We start from the raw sequence: 19542 nt of genomic DNA, 5'->3' as shown, positions 1-19542 counted from the left end.
GGAGTTTGTGAAGAGCAAACGCAGGAATTGGATGGGAAAATGGCTGGGTGGTTGTCTAGGGCTCGTGTGGAGTGACCCAGGACCCAGAAAGTCTCATCTCCCAAGGCTAGGCCTTGGAGGGCAGCAGGGCCAAGCATGCCACAGGCAAGAACACAGACTCTGGACCCAGACTGTTCAGGTTTAAACTTTGGCTCTGCTACTATTAGCTCTGCCTGGCTGGCAAACTCCTACTCATCCTTCAAGACCCAACTTAAACATCACCTCCCTGGGTCAAGTTGGTGATCTATTCCTCTGGGCCTTCAAAGGCTCCTGCCCATATACTCACCAAATACTTTATTTATTTTTTTTTTTTTGAGACAGAGCCTCCCTCTGTCGCCCAGGCTGGCGTGCAGTGGCATGATTCGCTCACTGCAACCTCTGCCTCCCGGGTTCGAGTGATTCTCAGCCTCCTGAGTAGCTGGGACCACAGGCGCACGCCACCATGCCTAGCTAACTGTTTCATATTTTTAGCAGAGATGGAGTTTTGTCATGTTGGCCAGACTGGTCTCGGACTCCTAGCCTCAAGTGATCCACCCACCGCGGCCTCCCAAAGTTCTGGGATTACAGGTGTGAGCTACCGCTCCCGGCCAACCTCACCAAATACTATTCAGCAATTTACCTGCTAATTTGTCTATCTCTCCCACAGGCCTGGGAGCTCCTGGAAGGCACAGACGCTGCCATGCCTGGCACCGAAAATGTACTCAGCAAATGTTGCTTCAGTTTGAATTCCAACTTTTCCAGCCTTCTGAGTTTCCTTTCTCTCCCCATTAAATGCTTCCTATGCTAATCCTTCTTCCTCCTCCTGACTCAAGTCCTTTCCTTTCTGGGCCTTAAACTTCCACACCCTCTTCCTTGAAGGTCCCTATCCCCTCACCCCTGAGCTGATGCTGAACGCAGGCTGTACAGGAAGGCCTAAGATTAATTCCTTCACTTTTGCTGGCTGCAAAGGACTCTCGTGGAAGGTAAGGCGCTCAGAGTCCATGAGATTGGCTAGTCACAAGGACTACAACCAGCTGGGTAAAAGTCAGTTATGGAGGAAGCACAAGTTGGATTCAGCCAGGCGTGGTGGTTCACACCTGTCATCCCAAACTTTAGGGGTCAGAGGCAGGATGATCGCTTGAGCCCGAAGTTTGAGACCAGCCTAGGCAACATAGCGAGACCCTGTTGGCCGGGCGCGGTGGCTCACGCCTGTAATCCCAGCACTTTGGGAGGCCGAAGTGGGTGGATCGCCTGAAGTCAGGAGATCGAGACCATCCTGGCCAACATGCTGAAACCCCATCTCTACTAAAAATCCAAAAATTAGTCGAGCGTAGTGGTGCAGCACCTGTAGTCCCAGCTACTCGGGAGGCTGAGGCAGAGGAATCGCTAGAACCCAGGAGGTGAAGATTGCGGTGAGCTGAGACAGCGCCACTGCACTCCAGCCTGGCGACAGAGCAAGACTTTGTCTCAAAAAAAAAAAAAAAAAAAAAAAATTAAAAACTTAGCCGGGCATGGTGGTGCACGCTTGTAGTCTCAGTTACTCAAGAGGCTGAGGTGGGAAGATCGCTTCAGTCTGCAAGGTTGAGGTTGCAATGAGCCATGCACAACAGTGCCATTGCATTCCAGCCTGGGTGATAGGCAGAATGAGACTTCGCTAAAAAAAAAAAGCAAAAAAAAAAAAAGCATGGACTCTGTAGCCAAAACTGCCCAGGTTCCACTCTAGCTCTGCCAATTACTGACTGAGAGGAGAGATACATTACCTCTCTGTGCCTCAGTTTTCCCACCTACAAAATGGGAATAATGATAATAAGTACCTCACAGGGTTGATGTGAAGATTAAGTAAACTCAAAACACAAAATATTTAGCGCTATACCTGGCACATAGCGAACACTCAAGAAACGCTATTGTTATTACTGCTAAGACGGGTAAACACCGCGGATAGGAAAGAATGGAGGATTACTGAATAAAGCCCTAATGTAGCCAGAAGTTACTATTACGTCACTCCCACAAGGAAACATCAAACATCACCAGTCCCAGGAGCCTCCTCAGAAGCAACCTGCCAGCCTCGGGCTCGTCATTCTCTGATAGTATCAGGGCCATTTTGTCCCACTTTCCTCCATGGACTTGAGCTCACTAAGGGCAGTGTTACTGCACCCTCCCCCACCCCATCCTCAGCACCCAGTGGTGTGCAGCAGGGTTGTAGGAAATATCTGCCAGACAGACAAGCTTACGATGTGGTCCAAGTCCCCTCCCCTTTCTGGAGAGGCCTGCTGCACTGGGAAAGCAAGTCTCCAATGCCATAGTGTAAACCCCTAGAAAGCCCGCACCCCTTCCAATCCCAACCCTGCCAGACCCTGGGAATGCAGAGATGAAAAGGCAGGGGCTCTGCTCCAGCAGAACCCTGTCTAGTCATAAATCAGGTGACATTTATTAGGCACTTACTGTATTGCAGGCACTGATCCTGGCACTTTACAAGAATCTCGTCGCTTATTTAAACAACTCTCTAAGCTTGGCACTATCCTTATTCCCATTTTACTTATGCAGAAATAAAGGCTGAGAATTAAGTACTTTGCCTGAGGCTGCTCCAGTAAATGGCAGAGCTGGGATTCAAACCCAGGCAGGCTGGGCCGGAGCTTGAACTCTTGATCTGTGTTAGTCCAGGGGGAGGGGGGAAGAGGCAGGGAGACAGACGAGAGAGAGGGAAGGGAAGGGGAGGGGAGGGGAGGGGAGGGGAGGGGAGGGGAGGGGGAGAAAGATTTCAGTCCAAGGTGACCCTGAGAGAAGGCAGTCAGGCAAGGAGTTAGAGGGAAGGGGGCTGTGGGAACACAGGATGGGGGTGGGGTGGGCGGATGGGGAAGTAAGTTTCTAAGAACAGCCATGGAAAGAGAAACAGAATTGGGACGTGTGTCAACACTGTTAAAATGTTAGTGCCATCTAATTCTTGGAGTCTAGCACCAGATATGCACCAGATATGCATGCTCTGAGTGCTGCTCCTCTCACTGAATATTTGCAATCGTCCTGGGAGGGACTGTTATATCCTCACTTCACAGACGGAAAATCCAAGGCTCAGAGAGGAAGACAATGCCTGCTAAAAGTCCTTTGCTGCCGGGCGCGGTGGCTCAAGCCTGTAATCCCAGCACTTTGGGAGGCCAAGACGGGCGGATCACGAGGTCAGGAGATCGAGACCATCCTGGCTAACACGGTGAAACCCCATCTCTACTAAAAAATACAAAAAACTAGCCGGGCAAGGTGGCGGGCGCCTGTAGTCCCAGCTACTCGGGAGGCTGAGGCAGGAGAATGGCCTAAAACCTGGGAGGCGGAGCTTGCAGTGAGCTGAGATCCGGCCACTGCACCCCAGCCTGGGTGACAGAGCAAGACTCTGTCTCAAAAAAAAAAAAAAAAAAAAAAAGTCCTTTGCGACAATTCAGTTGCAGATGCAGGGTTCAAGCTTAAGTTGATCCCATGGCTCTTGGTCTTAACTGAACAAACAGGTTCAGTCACACTGAACAAACAGGTATTGGTGGTGCGTGGTAGGCATCTGATGCAGAAGGTGGGGAGCTGCCCAGTTTTTCACCTGGGACCTGCACTTAGTGCCTGTCTATGCCTCCACCTCCCCCACCCCAATTTGGGCTGAAGGCAGACAGCACTGCTCCAGCCCACCAGAGCTGTGTGTGTGTGTGTGTGTGTGTGTGTGTGTGTGCGCGTGTGTGTGTGTGTCACTCGTGGCCTGGCTAAGGAGTCTCTCAAATATAATGGGGAAATAAAGCAAGCAGCAGAGAGATGGGCCAACCATGGCCCATTCTCATCTTCCATCCCTAACTGCGTTCATCAGAAAACAGCACATGTGAGGGCCAGCACGCAGCCATTCTTTCTGGTGCTTTAGGAGGTTAGGATGACAGAGCCACAGGCCGGGCGCGGTGGCTCACGCCCGTAATCCCAACTTCTTTGAGAGGCCGAGGCAGGCAAATTACTTGATGTCAGGAGTTTGAGACCAGCCTGGCCAACATGGTGAAACCCCATCTCTACTAAAAAATACAAAAATTAGCCAGACATGGTGGCACCTGCCTGTAATCCCAACTACTTGGGAGGCTGAGGCAGAAGAACTGCTTGAACCCAGGAGGTGGAGGTTGTAGTGAGCTGAGATCGTGCCACTGCACTCCAACCTGGGCAACAGAGCGAGACTCCGTCTCAAAAAATAAATAAATAAATAAAAGACAGAGCCACAAAGGTAATAACAGCTCCCACCTCCCAAGAGTCAACTCTGTGCACCGTCCTATGAGCTTTACAACCTGTCATAAATTATCAACCACTTTCACAACACCACTGTGAGAATGGTGATACCATCATCTCATTTCATAGAGGAGAAAACCGAGGCTCAGAGATGGTCACTCACCAAAGGTCACCCAGCTGGGACTAAGTGACAGAGCTGGGACTACAACCCACATCTGTCTGGCTCCAAAACCTCCATACCTCCATGTCACCTAGAAAGAGTGCTGGATGAGGAGCCGGGAATCAGGGCCCAAGTCCTGCCTCTAATCTGCTGTATGGCCTCAGGTAAGTCTCTTTCCCTTTCTGAGCCTTAGTCTGCCCTGTGAGGAAGTTGGCCTAGATGACCTCCAAGTCCCACGTCCTGTGACTGTGAACTCTCATGCCCTCCTCTCTCTGGCTCACACCCACCACACCGGAAGCCCAACAGGATGCCGAGTAATCACCCACTGAACGCTCGGGGTGAAGGAAGATGAAATGCCGCTTTCTCATGGTCATCTTCCACCCCAGACCAGCCCAGGAAACAAGGAACCACAAAGCCACAGGATTCCCTCCAGCGTGGCCTTGTGAACAGCAGCCCCGGGGCAGAGGGGCTGGGCATCCCTTTGCGGCCATCTCTTCCTATGCCCTCACTTCTCGGCAAGGTGTGCGGAAGCGAGGGAGGCAGGCTCCAGCTCAATGCCCTCTGGCTCTGTTTCTCCGGGTCCCCAGGGACTGGGATGGTGGGAACTGGTCACTCGGGGAGAATCCCAAGCCCAGCCCGGAAGGCTGAGTTCAAGTGGAGGTTCAGACAGGTCTGTCCGGCTCCACGGGTAACTTCTGCCCACTGTGCTCTGCTGCCAGCGAGGTCTCGAAGCATCTGGGATCCCTGGCTACCTCTCTCCCATCCCTGAGGTAGCTGCCAAAATCCCAGATCCTGCAGAAACCTAAGCCTCCTCACCCTCAGGCCAGGCCTGCGCTCCTGCCTCCCTCCTGCCCCCTACAGTCCATGCTCTACACAGCAGCCAGGGTCTCTCCAAACAGAAACCAAACCCAGTTGCTCCTCAACGTGGGGTCCTCCAGTGGCTTCCCACCACTTTTAGAATGGAATGCTGACCCCTGCCCCACAGACAAGGCTATCCATGGCCTGCCCCTCCAGGCCCACCTCTTCCTAGCCTTCCCTCTGCTCTCCACTGCCTCTGCCAGGCCACACCAGTGTTCACCCCCTACATGTGCCAAACTTGCTGGTCCGGCTGCTGGGAACTCTCAACTCCCCCGTCTTTGCCCGGCTGCCCCCTCCTCAACCTTCAGGTCCCAGCTCAGACGTCACCTCCTTTCCTGGTCACTCCTCTAGAGCAGCCCCCTCCCCTCACAGCCACTCTCCACCACATCACCGTGTTTTCTCTCCTTTCTTCTCTCAGAGTGATCCTTCTGGTGGGCGCCTTTCCCTGTCTGGTCTCCAGCTTCCTCCCCTGGAGTGCAGCTCCTTAGGGGCAGGCATGTGACTGCTCCATTCTCTTCTGTCCCAACGAGGCAGGGCCCCCTTTGGTCCTCAAAACCCTGAAGATGAGGACGCTGCAGCTCTGAGAGGCGGAGTGAGCTGCCCAAAGTCCCAGAGCCAGGGAGTAGCAGGATTCAGACCCGGGGCGACCTGATGCCAAGCCTCAGTGGGTGGGGCTCTCATGGCTGGGGGCCTACTCTGGAGGGCTCTCACCCGGGGGGACAGAGTCGCAGTGAGGCTCTTAGGGTGGGTACCAAGAATGAAGGGCCCACCAGCTTTCCCAAACGGTCCTTCTGCAAGCTACAGGCCAGTGGGGGCTCCTGCCTGGGGTGGGTGAGACCCTGGGGGTGAAGAGGCACCAAACACCAGGAGCAAAGGCCCCCAAATGAGGGAGACCACAGACACGGGGAGCAGGGGAAGCTTCGACCCACCCAGTACTTGACGGAAGAGGAAAGTGAGGACTAGGGAGGGGAAAGGACTAGACTGAGGTCACACAGCCAACCAGTGGGTCTCCAGGGCGGGGGGGCCCTGAGGGACAGCAGGTGAAGCCCAAAGCCCAGGGTCTGGGCAGAGTGCCAGCCCAGAGCTGCCAGGCCCTGGGGGCAGGGGCAGGGCCACAGAGTGAATCTGGGGCATTAAGACAAAGAAAGGACTCAAATTTCTTCCTTCTTTCAAAAAACAATTACTGGGACAGGCAGTGGCTCATACCTGTAATCCCAGCACCACGGAATGCTAAGGCGGGTGAATCACCTGAGCACAGGAACTCAATACCAGCCTTGGTAACATAGTGAGACCTTGTCTCTACAAAAAAAGGTATCAAAAAATTAGCTGGGTGTGGCGGTGCGCACCTGTGGTCCCAGCTACTCAGGCGGCTGAGGTGGAAAGATCACTTGAGCCCAGAAGTTCAGGGCTGCAGTGAGCTATGTTCATGCCACTGTACTCCAGCCTGGGTGACAGAGTCAGAGACCCAGTCTCAAAAACAAAAAAACGAAAAACATTCACTGAGGCCGGGCGCGGTGGCTTACACCTGTAATCCCAGCACTTTGGGAGGACCAGGTGGGCAGATTACCTGAGGTCAGGAGTTCGAGACCACCCTGGCCCACATGGTGAAACACCATCTCTACTAAAAATACAAAAGATTAGCCAGCTGTGGCCGGGCCCAGTGGCTCACGCCTGTAGTAATCCCGGCACTTTGGGAGGCTGAGGTGGGCGGGTCACGAGGTCAGGGGATAGAGACCATCCTGGCTAACACGGTTGAAACCCTGTATCAACTAAAAATACAAAAAATTAGCCAGGCGTGGTGGTGGGCGCCTGTAGTCCCAGCTACTCTGGAGGCTGAGGCAGGAGAATGGTGTGAACCTGGGAGGCGGAGCTTGCAGTGAGCCGAGATCGCTCCACGGCACTCCAGCCTGGGTGACAGAGTAAGACTCTGTCTCAAAAAAAAAAAAAAAAAAAAAAAAATTGCCAGGTGTCGTGGCTGGCGCCTGTAATCCCGGCTACTCAGGAGGCTAAGGCAGGGGCAGGAGAATCGCTTGAACCCGGGAGGCGGAGGTTTCAGTGAGCCGAGATTGCGCCATTGCACTCCAGCCTGGGCAACGAGAGTGAAACTCCGTCTCAAAAAAACAACAACAAAAAAAGAAAGTTAAACATGTATTGCCCCTCTGACCCAGAAGTTACATTCCTAAGTATGTGCCCCAAAGAAACGAGTGCTCAGGTCTGCAAAGAGATACATACGAGAATGTCACAGCAGCCTCAGGCTGGAATCAATCCAAATGTCAGTCACGGACATTTACACGTACATCCACCCAATGTGGCACGACTCAGCCTAAAAAGGAGCAGATACTGCTACAGGCGACACGGACAAACCTCGAACATTCCGTGCTGTCCAAAGCTGAAGAAAACCAGGCACAGAAGAGCACACATGAATGAACCCACACAGAGAAAGCTCAAAACCAGGCCAAACTAGAGGGCAGTGGCCACCTGCTGCAGGGGACTGATGGAGGAGGCACACAGGAACTGTGGGAATGGTTCATGCTTTGGTCCAGGTAGTGTGCAGGTGTGCGCATTTGTAAACCGTGAGCTGTACAAGATGTGCATACGTTACTGAAGTAAATTATACTATACCACAATTTTTAGAAACACAATCTCTGCCCTCACGAGGTCCAGTCTGGCATCCAGTGTCATCATAACAGTCATGACAATAACAGCAGGTGACACCGACTGAGTCCCCTGTAGGTGCCAGCCCTCATCTGGGCTACTCTGAAACAGGATCTGATTGAGCGCTTCTAACTACTGTGTAAAATACTGCCCCAGAAGCTCCATATTAGAGACAGGAAAATAAAGCTTGGAGAGGTGACACACACTGTCCAAGGTGACAATGCAAAAAGTGAGGATGCCATGTTTGATCCTGGGCCCATCAGTCTCCAAGGCCCACTCCTGCTGCACGGGCAGACCCCGCCTCCCTGCCCTCTCCTCCCCACACTGCCTGCTCAGATATAGCACCTGAAGGCAGCCAGTCCTCACCCCTCGCCCCCTCCTCTGCAGTGCTGGGAGGAACAGCTCATGTGTGTAATGGACTCAGAGCTTCTGTGAAAGAACTGCTGAGGAAATGGGTCCTTCCTTCCCCTTCCGCCCCCTCTGCCCTCCCTCATCCCTTTCACGGTCACGTATCTCTGAGGACATTTCAGCCCTGGACCTCTGCCCAATAAGAAGGAACTCCAATGGCCAGGCAGCTGGGGGTGTGTGTGGTGTTGACCAAGGAGCTTTCTCAGCCCCTGGACACCCTAGCCCAGCCTGCGGCCTCTCAGAGGACCAGGAGGACATGAGGTTAGAGTCAACACCCTTGGTTCCAGTTTCCAAGTGACACAACCCAGTGTCTGGATTCAGCGAATCATAAAATGTTTATCTGGAATCACAACCAACACCATGACCATTTAATCAAACCTTATCCTGTGCCAAGTGCTGCAAACATAGCTCATGAATGCTCACCAACAAACAAAATGGGTACCGACTGCTAGGCTCTCATTTTACAGAGGAAAACTGGAGCTCAAAGGGGTTAGGTGCCTTGCCCCAAGTCTCATGGTGAGGAAGTAGTGGGGCTGGGATTCAAACCCAGATTTGCACAACTTTGAGTCTATCCTCTGAACGAGAGTATTATACTTGTCATCCCGCATGTCATTACTGAAGACGGCCCTGGAGTCAGTCTGCTCCAGCCATGTCATTTCACAGATGGGAAGACTGAGGCCCAGGAAGAGAGACTGCAGTTCGGGAACACAAGAAGGATTAGTGGCAAAGCCTGGGCTGGAAGCCACCCTGGCCTTGCTTTCAATGACCAGATCAGAGCCTGGGAGCAGGCCACGTGCAGTTGGATGGGCAGCTAGAGGGAGTAAGGCAGGGAGGTGGGAAGCTCTGGTTCCAGGCAGAGGTAAATATTGACATGACTGTGTTTACTCTGTAACCTAACTCCGCCTGGCTGCCACCCCAGGCCCACCCTCCTGCCTTCCCAGCCAAGGGGGGAAGGGAATTTGTGGGAGGAGGATGGGGAGAGGTTTCTGGGCCAGGGGCTGCTCCAACTGCTTAGAGGGCTATGTGGTCAGAAAGGCTGGGACACCAGGTGTTGCGGGTGGGGGGTACCGGAGACCCAGGCCAGGAGACCAGGTGTTGCCAGACAGGGAGGGGCTGTTAGCTGAGCTGGGGAGCTGGGGAGCTGGGGATCTGGGTGTGGGGGGGCGGGGAGCTGGGCTGGGAGTCACAAGGCCTGAGTTCAAGTTCTAGTTCTGCCACTAATTGGCAGTGGGAATCCAAGAACAGTCAGGGAATGGGGAAGAAAAGGTCTAACTGTCAAGTGCCGTGTAAAGGTGAACAATAAATAACCAGCATTTTAGCCTGGCCAGTGTCCAGCCCCAATTAGCTCTCAATGCCTTTGGCTACTGGCTCAACCGTCCTATCCCTGTCCCAGCGGGCTTTCCCAGGAAGGCCAAGTTTCTGCCAAATTGAGTGGTAGCTTGGGACTGCAGCCATAATCTAGAGGAATCGGGGAGCCACTGTCTTGCTCCCATCCCTAGTTCCCTAAGTGACCTTTGAGCCTCAGCTTTTACAACTCTGAAATAAGGCTCGCTCTCCTCCCTGGGGTGGGTGTGGAGAGCAGAGATTCCATTTAAGTGCCAGGCACATAGTAGATGCTCATTTTGTCTCTCAGTCTTCCCACGTGTAAAACAGGGGCCTTGAAGTAGGTGGTTCCTAATCCCCTTTTCATACAAGTGCTCTACGGTCTTTAGAAGGCCCAGAAGCCAGGCCCCCCTCCCTGATGTTAGACCCCCACCAAGCTGATTTCCTGAACATTCTCCAGAAACTTGCTCCCCTGTTTACATCTTCCCCCAGGAAGTCCGAAGGGGCCGTGTTGGGAGGAGGGAGCCATTCCTAGGCTTGTCAGCCTACCAAGACAGGCCTGGGGCATCCCAGCCACCCTGCCCTCAGGGGCCCAAGGAAAGGGCAGGCCTCCAGCCCTGGACTCCCAGTGCCACCCTGACAGTGGGGTTCTGCCAGCACTGGTTGTTCATTAAACTGTGCCCCTCAGACTATTAACTCTTCAAGGACGGGTAAACCGCCCCTCCTCATTTTTATGTGTCCAAAGCTCGGTGTCTAAGAAACACTCCACCAAGTTTTGCAATCTCTTCTGGGAAGGCTTCCCCGATACACACCTATGGCCAGGATGACTCGGGAGCTGCATCCCCAGGTTGGCACGTAGCATTTTCTACCTCATTTCAGAGCGATTTGGGAACTTGTTCTTTCTCCTCTATTAAAGGGTCTGGAGACCAGGGCCCTTGGCTGATTATCTGCCTGGAAGGATGAGGGGAAAGGTCAATGAGTGTAGGAGAAGGGACTGTGTGGGACCTCTGGGGCCACAGCCTCCTTCTGTCTTCGCTGCCTGCTCTGGGCAGCATGCCGGGAGTGTGGTTTGGGCTAGAGGAGGACTGGATGGTGCCCGCAGCACCACCTTTCCCCCAGGGTCACTCCAGTTCCCTCCTCACTGGTTTCCCAGCCTTCAGCCTCACCCCTTCTACTCACTTGCCACAAAGCAGCCTGTGACCATCTCAGAATGCAAATCCGACCATGTCACTCCCCTGACTCTAAACTCCTCAGTAGGCCAGGTGTGGTAGCTCACACCTGTAATCCCAGCACTGTGGGAGGCCGAGGCGGCTGGATCACTTGAGGTCAGGAGTTCAAGACCAGACTGGGCAACATGGCGAAACTCGGTGTCTACTAAAAAAATACCAAAGGTAGTCGGGCATGGTGGCGCGCCTATAATCCCAGCTACTTGGGAGACTGAGGAGAATCACTTGAACCGGGGAGGCAGAGGTTACAGTGAGCTGAGATCGCGCCACTGCACCCCAGCCTGGGTGACAGAGCGAGACTGTGTCTCAATCAATCAATCAATCAATAAAATTTAAAAAATAAACTCCTGAGTGGCTCCCCACTGCCCCGAGGATTGAGCGCCAGGTCCTTCATATTACCATCCCTGAGTGTACCCTCCGGGGCCACCTCCTAAGCATAGTCCTCTGCGCTCCAGATGAACCATCCGTGAAGGTACAGCGGTCTGTACTCTGGCGCATTCTGCTCCCTCCACACCCCGCCCCCCAACACTCTTCCCAGTCCCACTCACTCTACATTATGGCTTTAATGCCATGTGTTCAGGGAGCCTTTTCTGATCCTCAGGTCAGGTTCCCGGTCCACTCCCACAGCCCCCCGCGTGTCTCCTTGGCAACAGTAATTGCGCTTGTAATTTCCTGCTCTGCATCTGTCTGCCTGCCTGTCCATCAGACTGTGGGAGAGAAAGACCTATAGTCTCACTCACACTGACCACAGCCCCCATGCTTCGCGTTGTGCCGAGCAGACTTGTTTGGTGAGTGAATGAATGAAGGAATGAATGAAGCCCTTTGACTATGGCCGGGGGCTTACCCAGTCAATTGGAGAGAAAAAAATTGAGCAAAACCACAAAAAATTGGAAACATTTGCTCATGGTTCCTCTCTCACCGTAGACGTGAAAGTGTGGACTTGGCCAAGCTGGCTTTCTGGGCTAATGCCCAGAACATTCTGCCAAGCCCACCCTGTAGCCCTCTCATGCCTCAAATCCTGTTCTTCCCTTGGCCTCCCCAACTCTGCAGGGAAAACAATGTATTTATTCTTTAACAAAAGGTAATAACAACCTTGCTTACCAAAAGAGTGTAGCAATGCAAGGAGGCCTCAGTAGCCCAGTTACCAGCAGGGGCACAGGCTGCCCAGGGTAATGTACGCACAGTGCCCTGGGAGCCGCGTCTGGAGTGGCTGAGAGGCACCAGAGTGATGTGGGGGCATGTGGTTAGTCTCCTAGCTTCAAACAGTAACACTTCTCCCTACTTTTTTTTTTTTTAAAGATAGGGTCTCACTATGTTGCCCTGGTTGATCTTGAACTCCCGGCCTCAAGTGATCCTCCTGCCTCGCCCCCGAAAAATGCTGGGATTACAAGCGTGAGCCACCGCCCCCGGGCTCCCGCACATTCTTAATAGTTCCCACAGTGTTTCCACATCCGTTGGATCCTCACGATATCTTGAGAAGTGGAGCAAATCTGCCCCACTTTGTAGGAAAGGGGGCACAGAGTAAGGGAATGGCTGACCCAAGGTCACACAGAAAGCTGGTAGTACATGAGGATTCAAACCTGAACCCTGGGTCCTCAACTGCTGTATAGTAAAAAGCATTCTTAACCCACAGCGGTAGCCTCAACTCAGCCCCAGCTTGGAATGTGAAGGAACATTCTCAAGGTGCCACAACTACAGATGGGGGATGATGGGTTGGGCTTCCTTCTCCAAACTGTTTGCCAGGTTAACCCTCCAAAAGTCAAGGAGGTTTGTGCCTGCTCTGGTACTCTCTTGCTCTGTGACCCTGGGCAACCTCCTTCACTTCTCTGTGCCTGCTGCAGGGTAGTTTGAGTAGAACTGGAGGCAGGAGATACAAAAAGCCTCCTCGGAACCCTCGGCCCACGGCCTGCACTGGGAGTAGGCAGGGGAGAGGGTCCATCCGAGGCCTTGGAGAACGGAGGCCTTTAAGAACAGCACTGACTCCCTGCCAAGGGGTCAGAGACGTGGGTGGGGAGCTGGGGACCATCGGGGAGATTCAGCCAGGCACAACAGGAAACACATCACACAGACACAGACACACACACATAGATACACACACAGACACACACACACACACACCCTGCAAACACGCCCCATTAGGAACCCAGGGGCCAGGGACAATTTGGCCACACTGCAAAGAAAGGAGTGCTGGATTTGTTTAAAAGCTGCGGAGCAGGAGATCCAGGGAATAAACACTTGATCAGTCCCGAATCACCCCGGCCTCAGGAATGACAGCACGGGAACCAATGTTTAGAGGAAATTAAAACTACAGGAGCCAGGGAGGCCTGACATCAGCCTCCACCCCATGCATGCACAACCGGTTAACAATCCACCGTGGACTTCCTCAGCCTCACACTCTCTGGCCCCAGCAACCTTTCCGCCCTCTTTCTCTTCTCTTTCCTGGTCCTTCCATAGCCAGGTGCCAGCCCAGCCCGATTCTGGGCTTTCTAGGAGCCTGTCCTGTGCACTCACACCTTTGCTCCTCTGTCACACAGGTCCCCCTCCCGGGATATCCCTTCCAGTTCAGATGTCACCTGCTCCATGAAGCTTTCTCTCATCTCTCCAGCCTGGAGAGAGCCCTGCTTGGCATATTTCTACCTCTCCAAGGGCGTGCCAAAGAGCCTGAGGACCAGTGCAGACATTTATGGCCTGGTGGACGCTCCCTTAACACTGTTTATTCGGTCAATTCTTTCCTCTCTCACACGGGGTTTGGCTTAGAGTAAGGTTCAACACATCCTGGCTGAATGACAGACGAAAGTATCACGGTCTCCTCCCTACAACGTGACAAACTTTCATCCTTCTTTCAGACCAGCAAATAGGTGGCCTCTGTCCCTGTGCTGGAAGAGCCAGCACCTAGCCCTGGACAGATAGATGACGGGCCTTTGTTCTTGGATTCCAGAGACATCCCCCAGGCAAAGAGGTTAGATGTTAGGTAGAACTTCCCAGTGTGGGTTCAAGGTTGGAAAAGAAGGGAAAACTAAGCAGTACTGAAGCAAAATACTCTCACTTGGGTTATCTCACCCTTCAGAAATAAGCGTTATCATCTCGTCTTGCAGATGAGGAAACTGAAACTCAAGGGTGATGCTTCAACTAGACCAAAGTCCCTGTGGGGAAGGGGAGGAGATGGGGCTCAAACACAAACTGGTTTGATGCCAAAGCCTGGGCTCTTCACAATGGGCTGGTGGGCTTCTTGGGTTGTAAGGATCTATAAAGTGTCACCAAAGCAGAGTGAGGGGACCTCTTTCTTTTTTTGGTGGTTTTTAAGGAAGAAAAAATTTTCTTTATAAGTAACTAAGGGTGGGCTTAGAGGCAGAGGGGATCGATCATACAACCTCAAAGTCTCACGGCCTTTTAGTGCCCATACACTGAGACTTTAAATCCAGTGCTGGTCCACAGATAGTGCACTTCCTGTCACGGAAACGTCTAGGCAGGGCATTACAGCGGAGATTCCTAATGGAGGAGGTAGGTTGAGTCCCAGGTGGTCTCTAAGCACCTTCAGGTATAGAACTAAGCCATAATTCCACTGCTTCTGACTCTAGTGAGGCAACTGGTGGTGCCTAAGTGAGGAAGACCCTAGCTGGGTGAGAAGAGAGAGGCCTTGGAAGGGAGAGATGGGGGGGGTTATAAGGGGACTCCAGCTCTGGGCAGAGCAGGGGTTGGGAACCACTGTGGGACTCTTCAGCTTTACAGGGGGTCCCGTCCTGCTCCCATCCAGGCGCCCTCGGGCTTGGCAGCATCATCACAGAGAAGAGGAGGTGGCTGGATCACAGGTACTGGCAGCCACCGTCCCAGGCATATGCCCTCCTCAGCCCTATATGGTGACTTGGACCCACTTCACAGGGCACAGAACAGAACTAGGAGAGGGAATCAGAGTGGCTGGTCCATGGGGAAAGAAGCCAAAGAGAAGTAGATGGCTCCCTCCCCGTGACGGAGAGGCCAGCACCCTGCCCTGGACAAGTGGACAAAGGGCCTTTGCTCTTGGGGTCCAGGGACAATGCGCCTCCCAACAGCCCCCCAGGGAGCCCAGCTTGGATCAAATGAATTTCTCTTCTGAGACTTCAGAGAGCCCCATGAAACGCCCCTCCCCAGTTCCCCTTCTCCCCGGTACCCCTGCCTATCGCAGTCAGCACTTGGCCTCAGCAAGTCCCTTCTCTGAGGACCCATCCACCGAGAGATGCTGGGGAGACCGGATCGCTGGGTGCAGGGCCCCCGAGTGTTCCCTGGTCTCTGACAGCACCGACCTAGCTGTCCCGCCACCACCTACACCCCTTAGGCCACAGCTGGATCAGCAGTCCCAGAGGGCCGCAACGTAGCCCTCCGAATGCGCCGGGAGTGGCCACCCACGGTGCCCCAAGGCGAGCCCCAGACCGACCTCAGTGTCCCGGGACGCTCAGGTCCAGCTGCATCCAGGCACCTCGGAATCGCCGCCACCCGCGAGCCCGACCCAGCCCGGCTGCCCTGGGTCTCCAAGCCAAGCCGAGTCCAGGGACTTCAGAACAACCCAAACCAGACCGCAGCAACCGTCCCCAAAGCGAGTCGGGGACCCCAAGCCCCCCACATCCGGCCGGGACCAGAACCAAGCTCGGCGCGGCCGCCCCCGACGGGACCGAGCGCAGCGCCGACTGGAGAGCCGCGCTCTGCCCAGGCGCCCCCCGACTGCACGCCTTCCGAGGGCCGGGCGGGGGCTGCCGCTGCAGCCGGCGCCCAGCCCCCCGCGAGTCAGGGCGGCCCCGGGTGCCACCCGCGGCGCCGCTGCCCGGGACCGTCGAGGCTGGGTTGGACCAGACCAGACCTCCGGACGCGGCACTCACCATAGCTCGCGTGCTCCTCCCCGGCTCCGCGCCGCTCCCCGTGCCCGGCCCCCGATTCCCAGCTCCGGACTCCCGGCTCCCAGCCCCGCTGCTCGGACAGCTCTGCTGCCTGGCCCCGGCGGCGCGCTCGGCTCCAGCGGGCGAGCTCGCGGCTTCGGCGCCGAGTCCCGGAGGGGCGGGGCCGCCGCGGGGCCAATGGCAGGGCGCGGGGCCGGGGCCTGGGTGGCGCAGCCAATCACAGCCGGAGGCCGCACTCCCCGCGCCCGCGCGGGCCCTTAACCCTTGGCGCGCTGGGAGCCGGCTGCCCGGGCTGCGCCGGGACCCTGGAGGGCAGGCGCAGGCGGGAGCTGTGGCTTCGGGGTGCGGGGTCAGGACCTTGCCGAGACCGGCGTTGGGAGCAGGCAGAACAGACAAGAGGCTCGATTGTGTCCGGTGCGGGGCGCCGGGAGCCTCGGCGACCTTTGTCTCCTGCCTGGCTCCTGCACTGGAGTGTGACCCAGGGCGCTGCAGCTGCGTGTGTGTGTGTGTTTGTGTGTGTGTGTGTGTGTGTGTTTGTGTGTGTGTAAGAGGGAGGAGAAGAGGAGACAGAAACGGGGGGAGGGGTGGATTCCGCGTGCCCGTGTGTTTATGTGTTAAGGAAAGCCCTGACTATATTTGGGATTTGTTGCTCTGTGTGTGTGTGTGTGTGTGTCCGCTATAGTTGGTGTTTGTTGCTGTGTGTGTGTGTGTGTGTGTGTGTGTATGTGCTATATTTGAGGTTTGTTGCTGTGTGTGTGTGTGACCGGTATATTTGGGGTTTGTTGCTGTGTGTGTGTGTGTTTGTGTGTGTAAGAGAGGAAGAGGGAGAAGAGACAAAGTGGGGGAGGGGTGGGTTCTGCGTGCCCGTGTGTTTATATATGAAGGAAAGCCCTGACTATATTTGGGATTTGTTGCTCTGTGTATGTGTGTGTGTGTTTCTGCTTTATTTGGGGTTCATTGCTGTGTGTGTGTGTCGGCTCTATTTGAGGTTTGTTGCTGTGTGTCTGTGTGTTGCTATATTTGGGGTTCGTTGCTGTGTGTGTCTGCTATATTTGGGGTTCATTGCTGTGTGTGTGTGTCTGCTATATTTGAGGATTGTTGCTGTGTGTGTGTGTCTGCTATATTTGGGATTCATTGTTGTGTGTGTGTGTCTGCTATATTTGAGGATTGTTGCTGTGTGTGTGTGTCCGCTATATTTGGGGTTCATTGCTCTGTGTGTGTGTGTCTGCTATATTTGGGGTTTGCTGCTGTGTGTGTTTGTGTGTCCCCGTGATAGAGGGGTGAGGGAGGGAATGGTGGGAAAGCAGAGAGAAGGAGCCGTGGCTCTCCAGGCATGTGAATTTGCAGGTCCAGGAGAGACACTGTCTCCATGTGTAGGTTTTGTGAGGGCAAGGGAAGGAGGAAGGAACAGAAGACAGCCTGCCTGTGTGTGTGTGTGTGTGTTATGTGGTCTGCATGTTTGGGTCCTGTTGTGCATGCCTGTTAATGTGGTAGAAAGAAACGTGGTGTCCCTGTTGTAAACAAGCTGAGAAAAAACCCTGGGGTTTTGTGGTGTAGTTTGTGTGTGTTGTGTGTGCCCACACAAAAGAGGGACGTGGCTGTGATTTGGTACAACTTTGTGTGTAACCCAGTTTGCAAGAGACATCGAGATAAAAACATTGCGTGTGTGGTGACACTGTGGTCTTTGTGTGTGACCGTTGTGTAGCTTTTGTGATCATCTATATTTGGGTTGGGCTGAGAAATAAACTACTGTGTATCATGCATAATGAGTGCATGTTCGGGACAAAGACCTCCTGGTGGCATTGGGATTTGGGCTTTGAAGGATCTCTAAGAGTTCGTTAGGCCATACAGAATGTTCATGAGGTCAGAGGAAAAGACCCGGGGACTCCTGTCTATCAGCCAGCCGGGTGAGGAGGCTGTAGTGGTGGGTAAGGGGGTGAATTTGGAAACAGATAACTTATTGCCAGCACGGAAGAGGAGGAGCAGCTTCCTGCAACCCCTGCCCAGGTGCTGACCCAGAGTGACCCTCGATGTATCTAGGCACACAGAGTCAGTTCCAAAGCAGACCATCTGCTCCTGGGCAGCTTGTGTGGGAACCTGGAGGGCAGTGGGCGGGGAGGGGGAAATAACTTTCTATGTTGCTCCCTCCTTCCAGCAGCATTCCGAATTCTTCAGTGTGGAGGACTCAGGGAGGTCGAAAAGCTCCTTGAGTGCAGCAGTTGGGAGCATGGTGAAGAGGGGAGGGTCTGGCCATGTCCAAAAGGTGACCAGACCTGAAGGTCCAGAGCCTCCTCCATCATGGGGAACTTAAACCATCAGCTTCCCTGGCCTGGTGTCCGATTCCTGACCATTCCTCGGGTGTCTTCCTGAGAATCATAGCCTGATGCCTGCAGAGACACTGAAGATCCAGGGACACACGCAAATGAAACCCAGCTATCCTGGCACTCCACTTGCCAGCAATGTGATTATGGGGGATGCTCTTCTCTCTGAACTCCCGTTTTTGCCTCTGTAAAATGGAGTTCATAGTTCTTGCCCACCTCACTGTACTGATGTGAAGATTTAAGGAGTTAATGTACCTTGTGGGCCTTTTGTAACTTACAAACTGCTAGAAAGCCTTTAAGCATTGCTCCATTTACATAAAGTTCAAAAGTAAGCAAAATTAAACCTGTGCTGTCAGAAGTTAGGTTTGTGTTATCTTTGGGGAGGGAATGACTGGAAAGGGGCACCAGGGAAACTTCGGGGTACCAGTAAGGGTTAGGTATGGAGGAGGGGGTAGTTCAGTTGTGAAAAATTGAGCAGTCTCCTTAGGATCTATATGCTTTTCTGTCTCTGTTATTCTCCAACAAGAAGTTTCCAAAAGAAAAAAGGGCCAGGTGCAGTGGCTCATGCCTGTAATCCCAGCACTTTGAGAGGACAAGGCAGGCAGATCACCTGAGGTTAGAAGTTCAAGACCAGTGTGGCCAAGATGGCAAAACTCGTCTCTCCAAGATGGCAAAACTCGTCTCTACTAAAAATACAAATAAATTGGCCGGGCGCGGTGGCTCAAGCCTGTAATCCCAGCACTTTGGGAGGCCGAGACGGGCGGATCACGAGGTCAGGAGATCGAGACCATCCTGGCTAACATGGTGACCCCGTCTCTACTAAAATATACAAAAAACTAGCCGGGCGAGGTGGTGGGCTCCTGTAGTCCCAGCTACTCGGGAGGCTGAGGCAGGAGAATGGCGTAAACCCGGGAGGCGGAGCTTGCAGTGAGCTGAGATCCGGCCACTGCACTCCAGCCTGGGCGGCAGAGCAAGACTCCGTCTCAAAAAAAAAAAAAAAAAAAAAACAAATAAATTAACCAGGCAAGGTGGCGGGCACCTGTAATCCCAGCTACTCGGGAGGCTGAGGCAGGAGAATCACTTGGACTGAGGAGGCGGAGGTTGCAGTGAACCGGGATCACGCTGCTGCCCTCCAGCCTGAGCGACAAAGTGAGACTCCATTTCAAAAAAAAAAAAAAAAAAGCCGGGCGCGGTGGCTCAAGCCTGTAATCCCAGCACTTTGGGAGGCCGAGACGGGCGGATCACGAGGTCAGGAGATCGAGACCATCCTGGTTAACACGGTGAAACCCCGTCTCTACTAAAAAATACAAAAAACTAGCCGGCCGAGGTGGCGGACGCCTGTAGTCCCAGCTACTCGGGAGGCTGAGGCAGGAGAATGGCGTGAACCCGGGAGGCGGAGCTTGCAGTGAGCTGAGATCCGGCCACTGCACTCCAGCCTGGGTGACAGCGCGAGACTCCGTCTCAAAAAAAAAAAA

General features: G+C 53.9%; 1 protein-coding gene and 1 long non-coding RNA gene across 10 annotated transcripts in view; one reads left to right on the top strand and one right to left on the bottom strand.

Annotated features, from left to right (window-relative positions):
• ECE1 (endothelin converting enzyme 1) overlaps positions 1–15857 on the bottom strand; it is a 133552-nt gene extending 117695 nt beyond the window's left edge. For 7 of the 9 annotated variants that reach the window (XR_013406727.1, XM_077971508.1, XM_077971474.1 and 4 more), the window contains exon 1: positions 15729–15857. Coding sequence is in view for 5 of the 9 variants with exons in the window: in XM_077971474.1 (XP_077827600.1) it covers positions 15729–15731 (3 nt within the window). In the remaining 4 variants the exon portion in view is untranslated. Of the gene's footprint in view, positions 1–10464; positions 10604–15728 lie in introns of all 9 variants that reach the window. The other 2 variants (XM_077971467.1, XM_077971510.1) reach the window with 1 other exon arrangement.
• A 148-nt stretch (positions 15858–16005) lies between these two features.
• Positions 16006–18422, top strand: LOC106996810 (uncharacterized). The gene is made up of 2 exons (XR_001442867.3): positions 16006–16160; positions 17902–18422. It is a non-coding gene; the product is annotated as an uncharacterized LOC106996810 (long non-coding RNA).
• Positions 18423–19542: the final 1120 nt, after the last annotated feature.

The sequence above is a fragment of the Macaca mulatta genome, chromosome 1 (assembly GCF_049350105.2).
Source record: "Macaca mulatta isolate MMU2019108-1 chromosome 1, T2T-MMU8v2.0, whole genome shotgun sequence".
NCBI lineage: Eukaryota > Metazoa > Chordata > Mammalia > Primates > Cercopithecidae > Macaca > Macaca mulatta.
The sequence above is the reverse complement of the archived record's forward strand: the minus strand, read 5'-3'. Positions and strand labels throughout refer to the sequence as shown.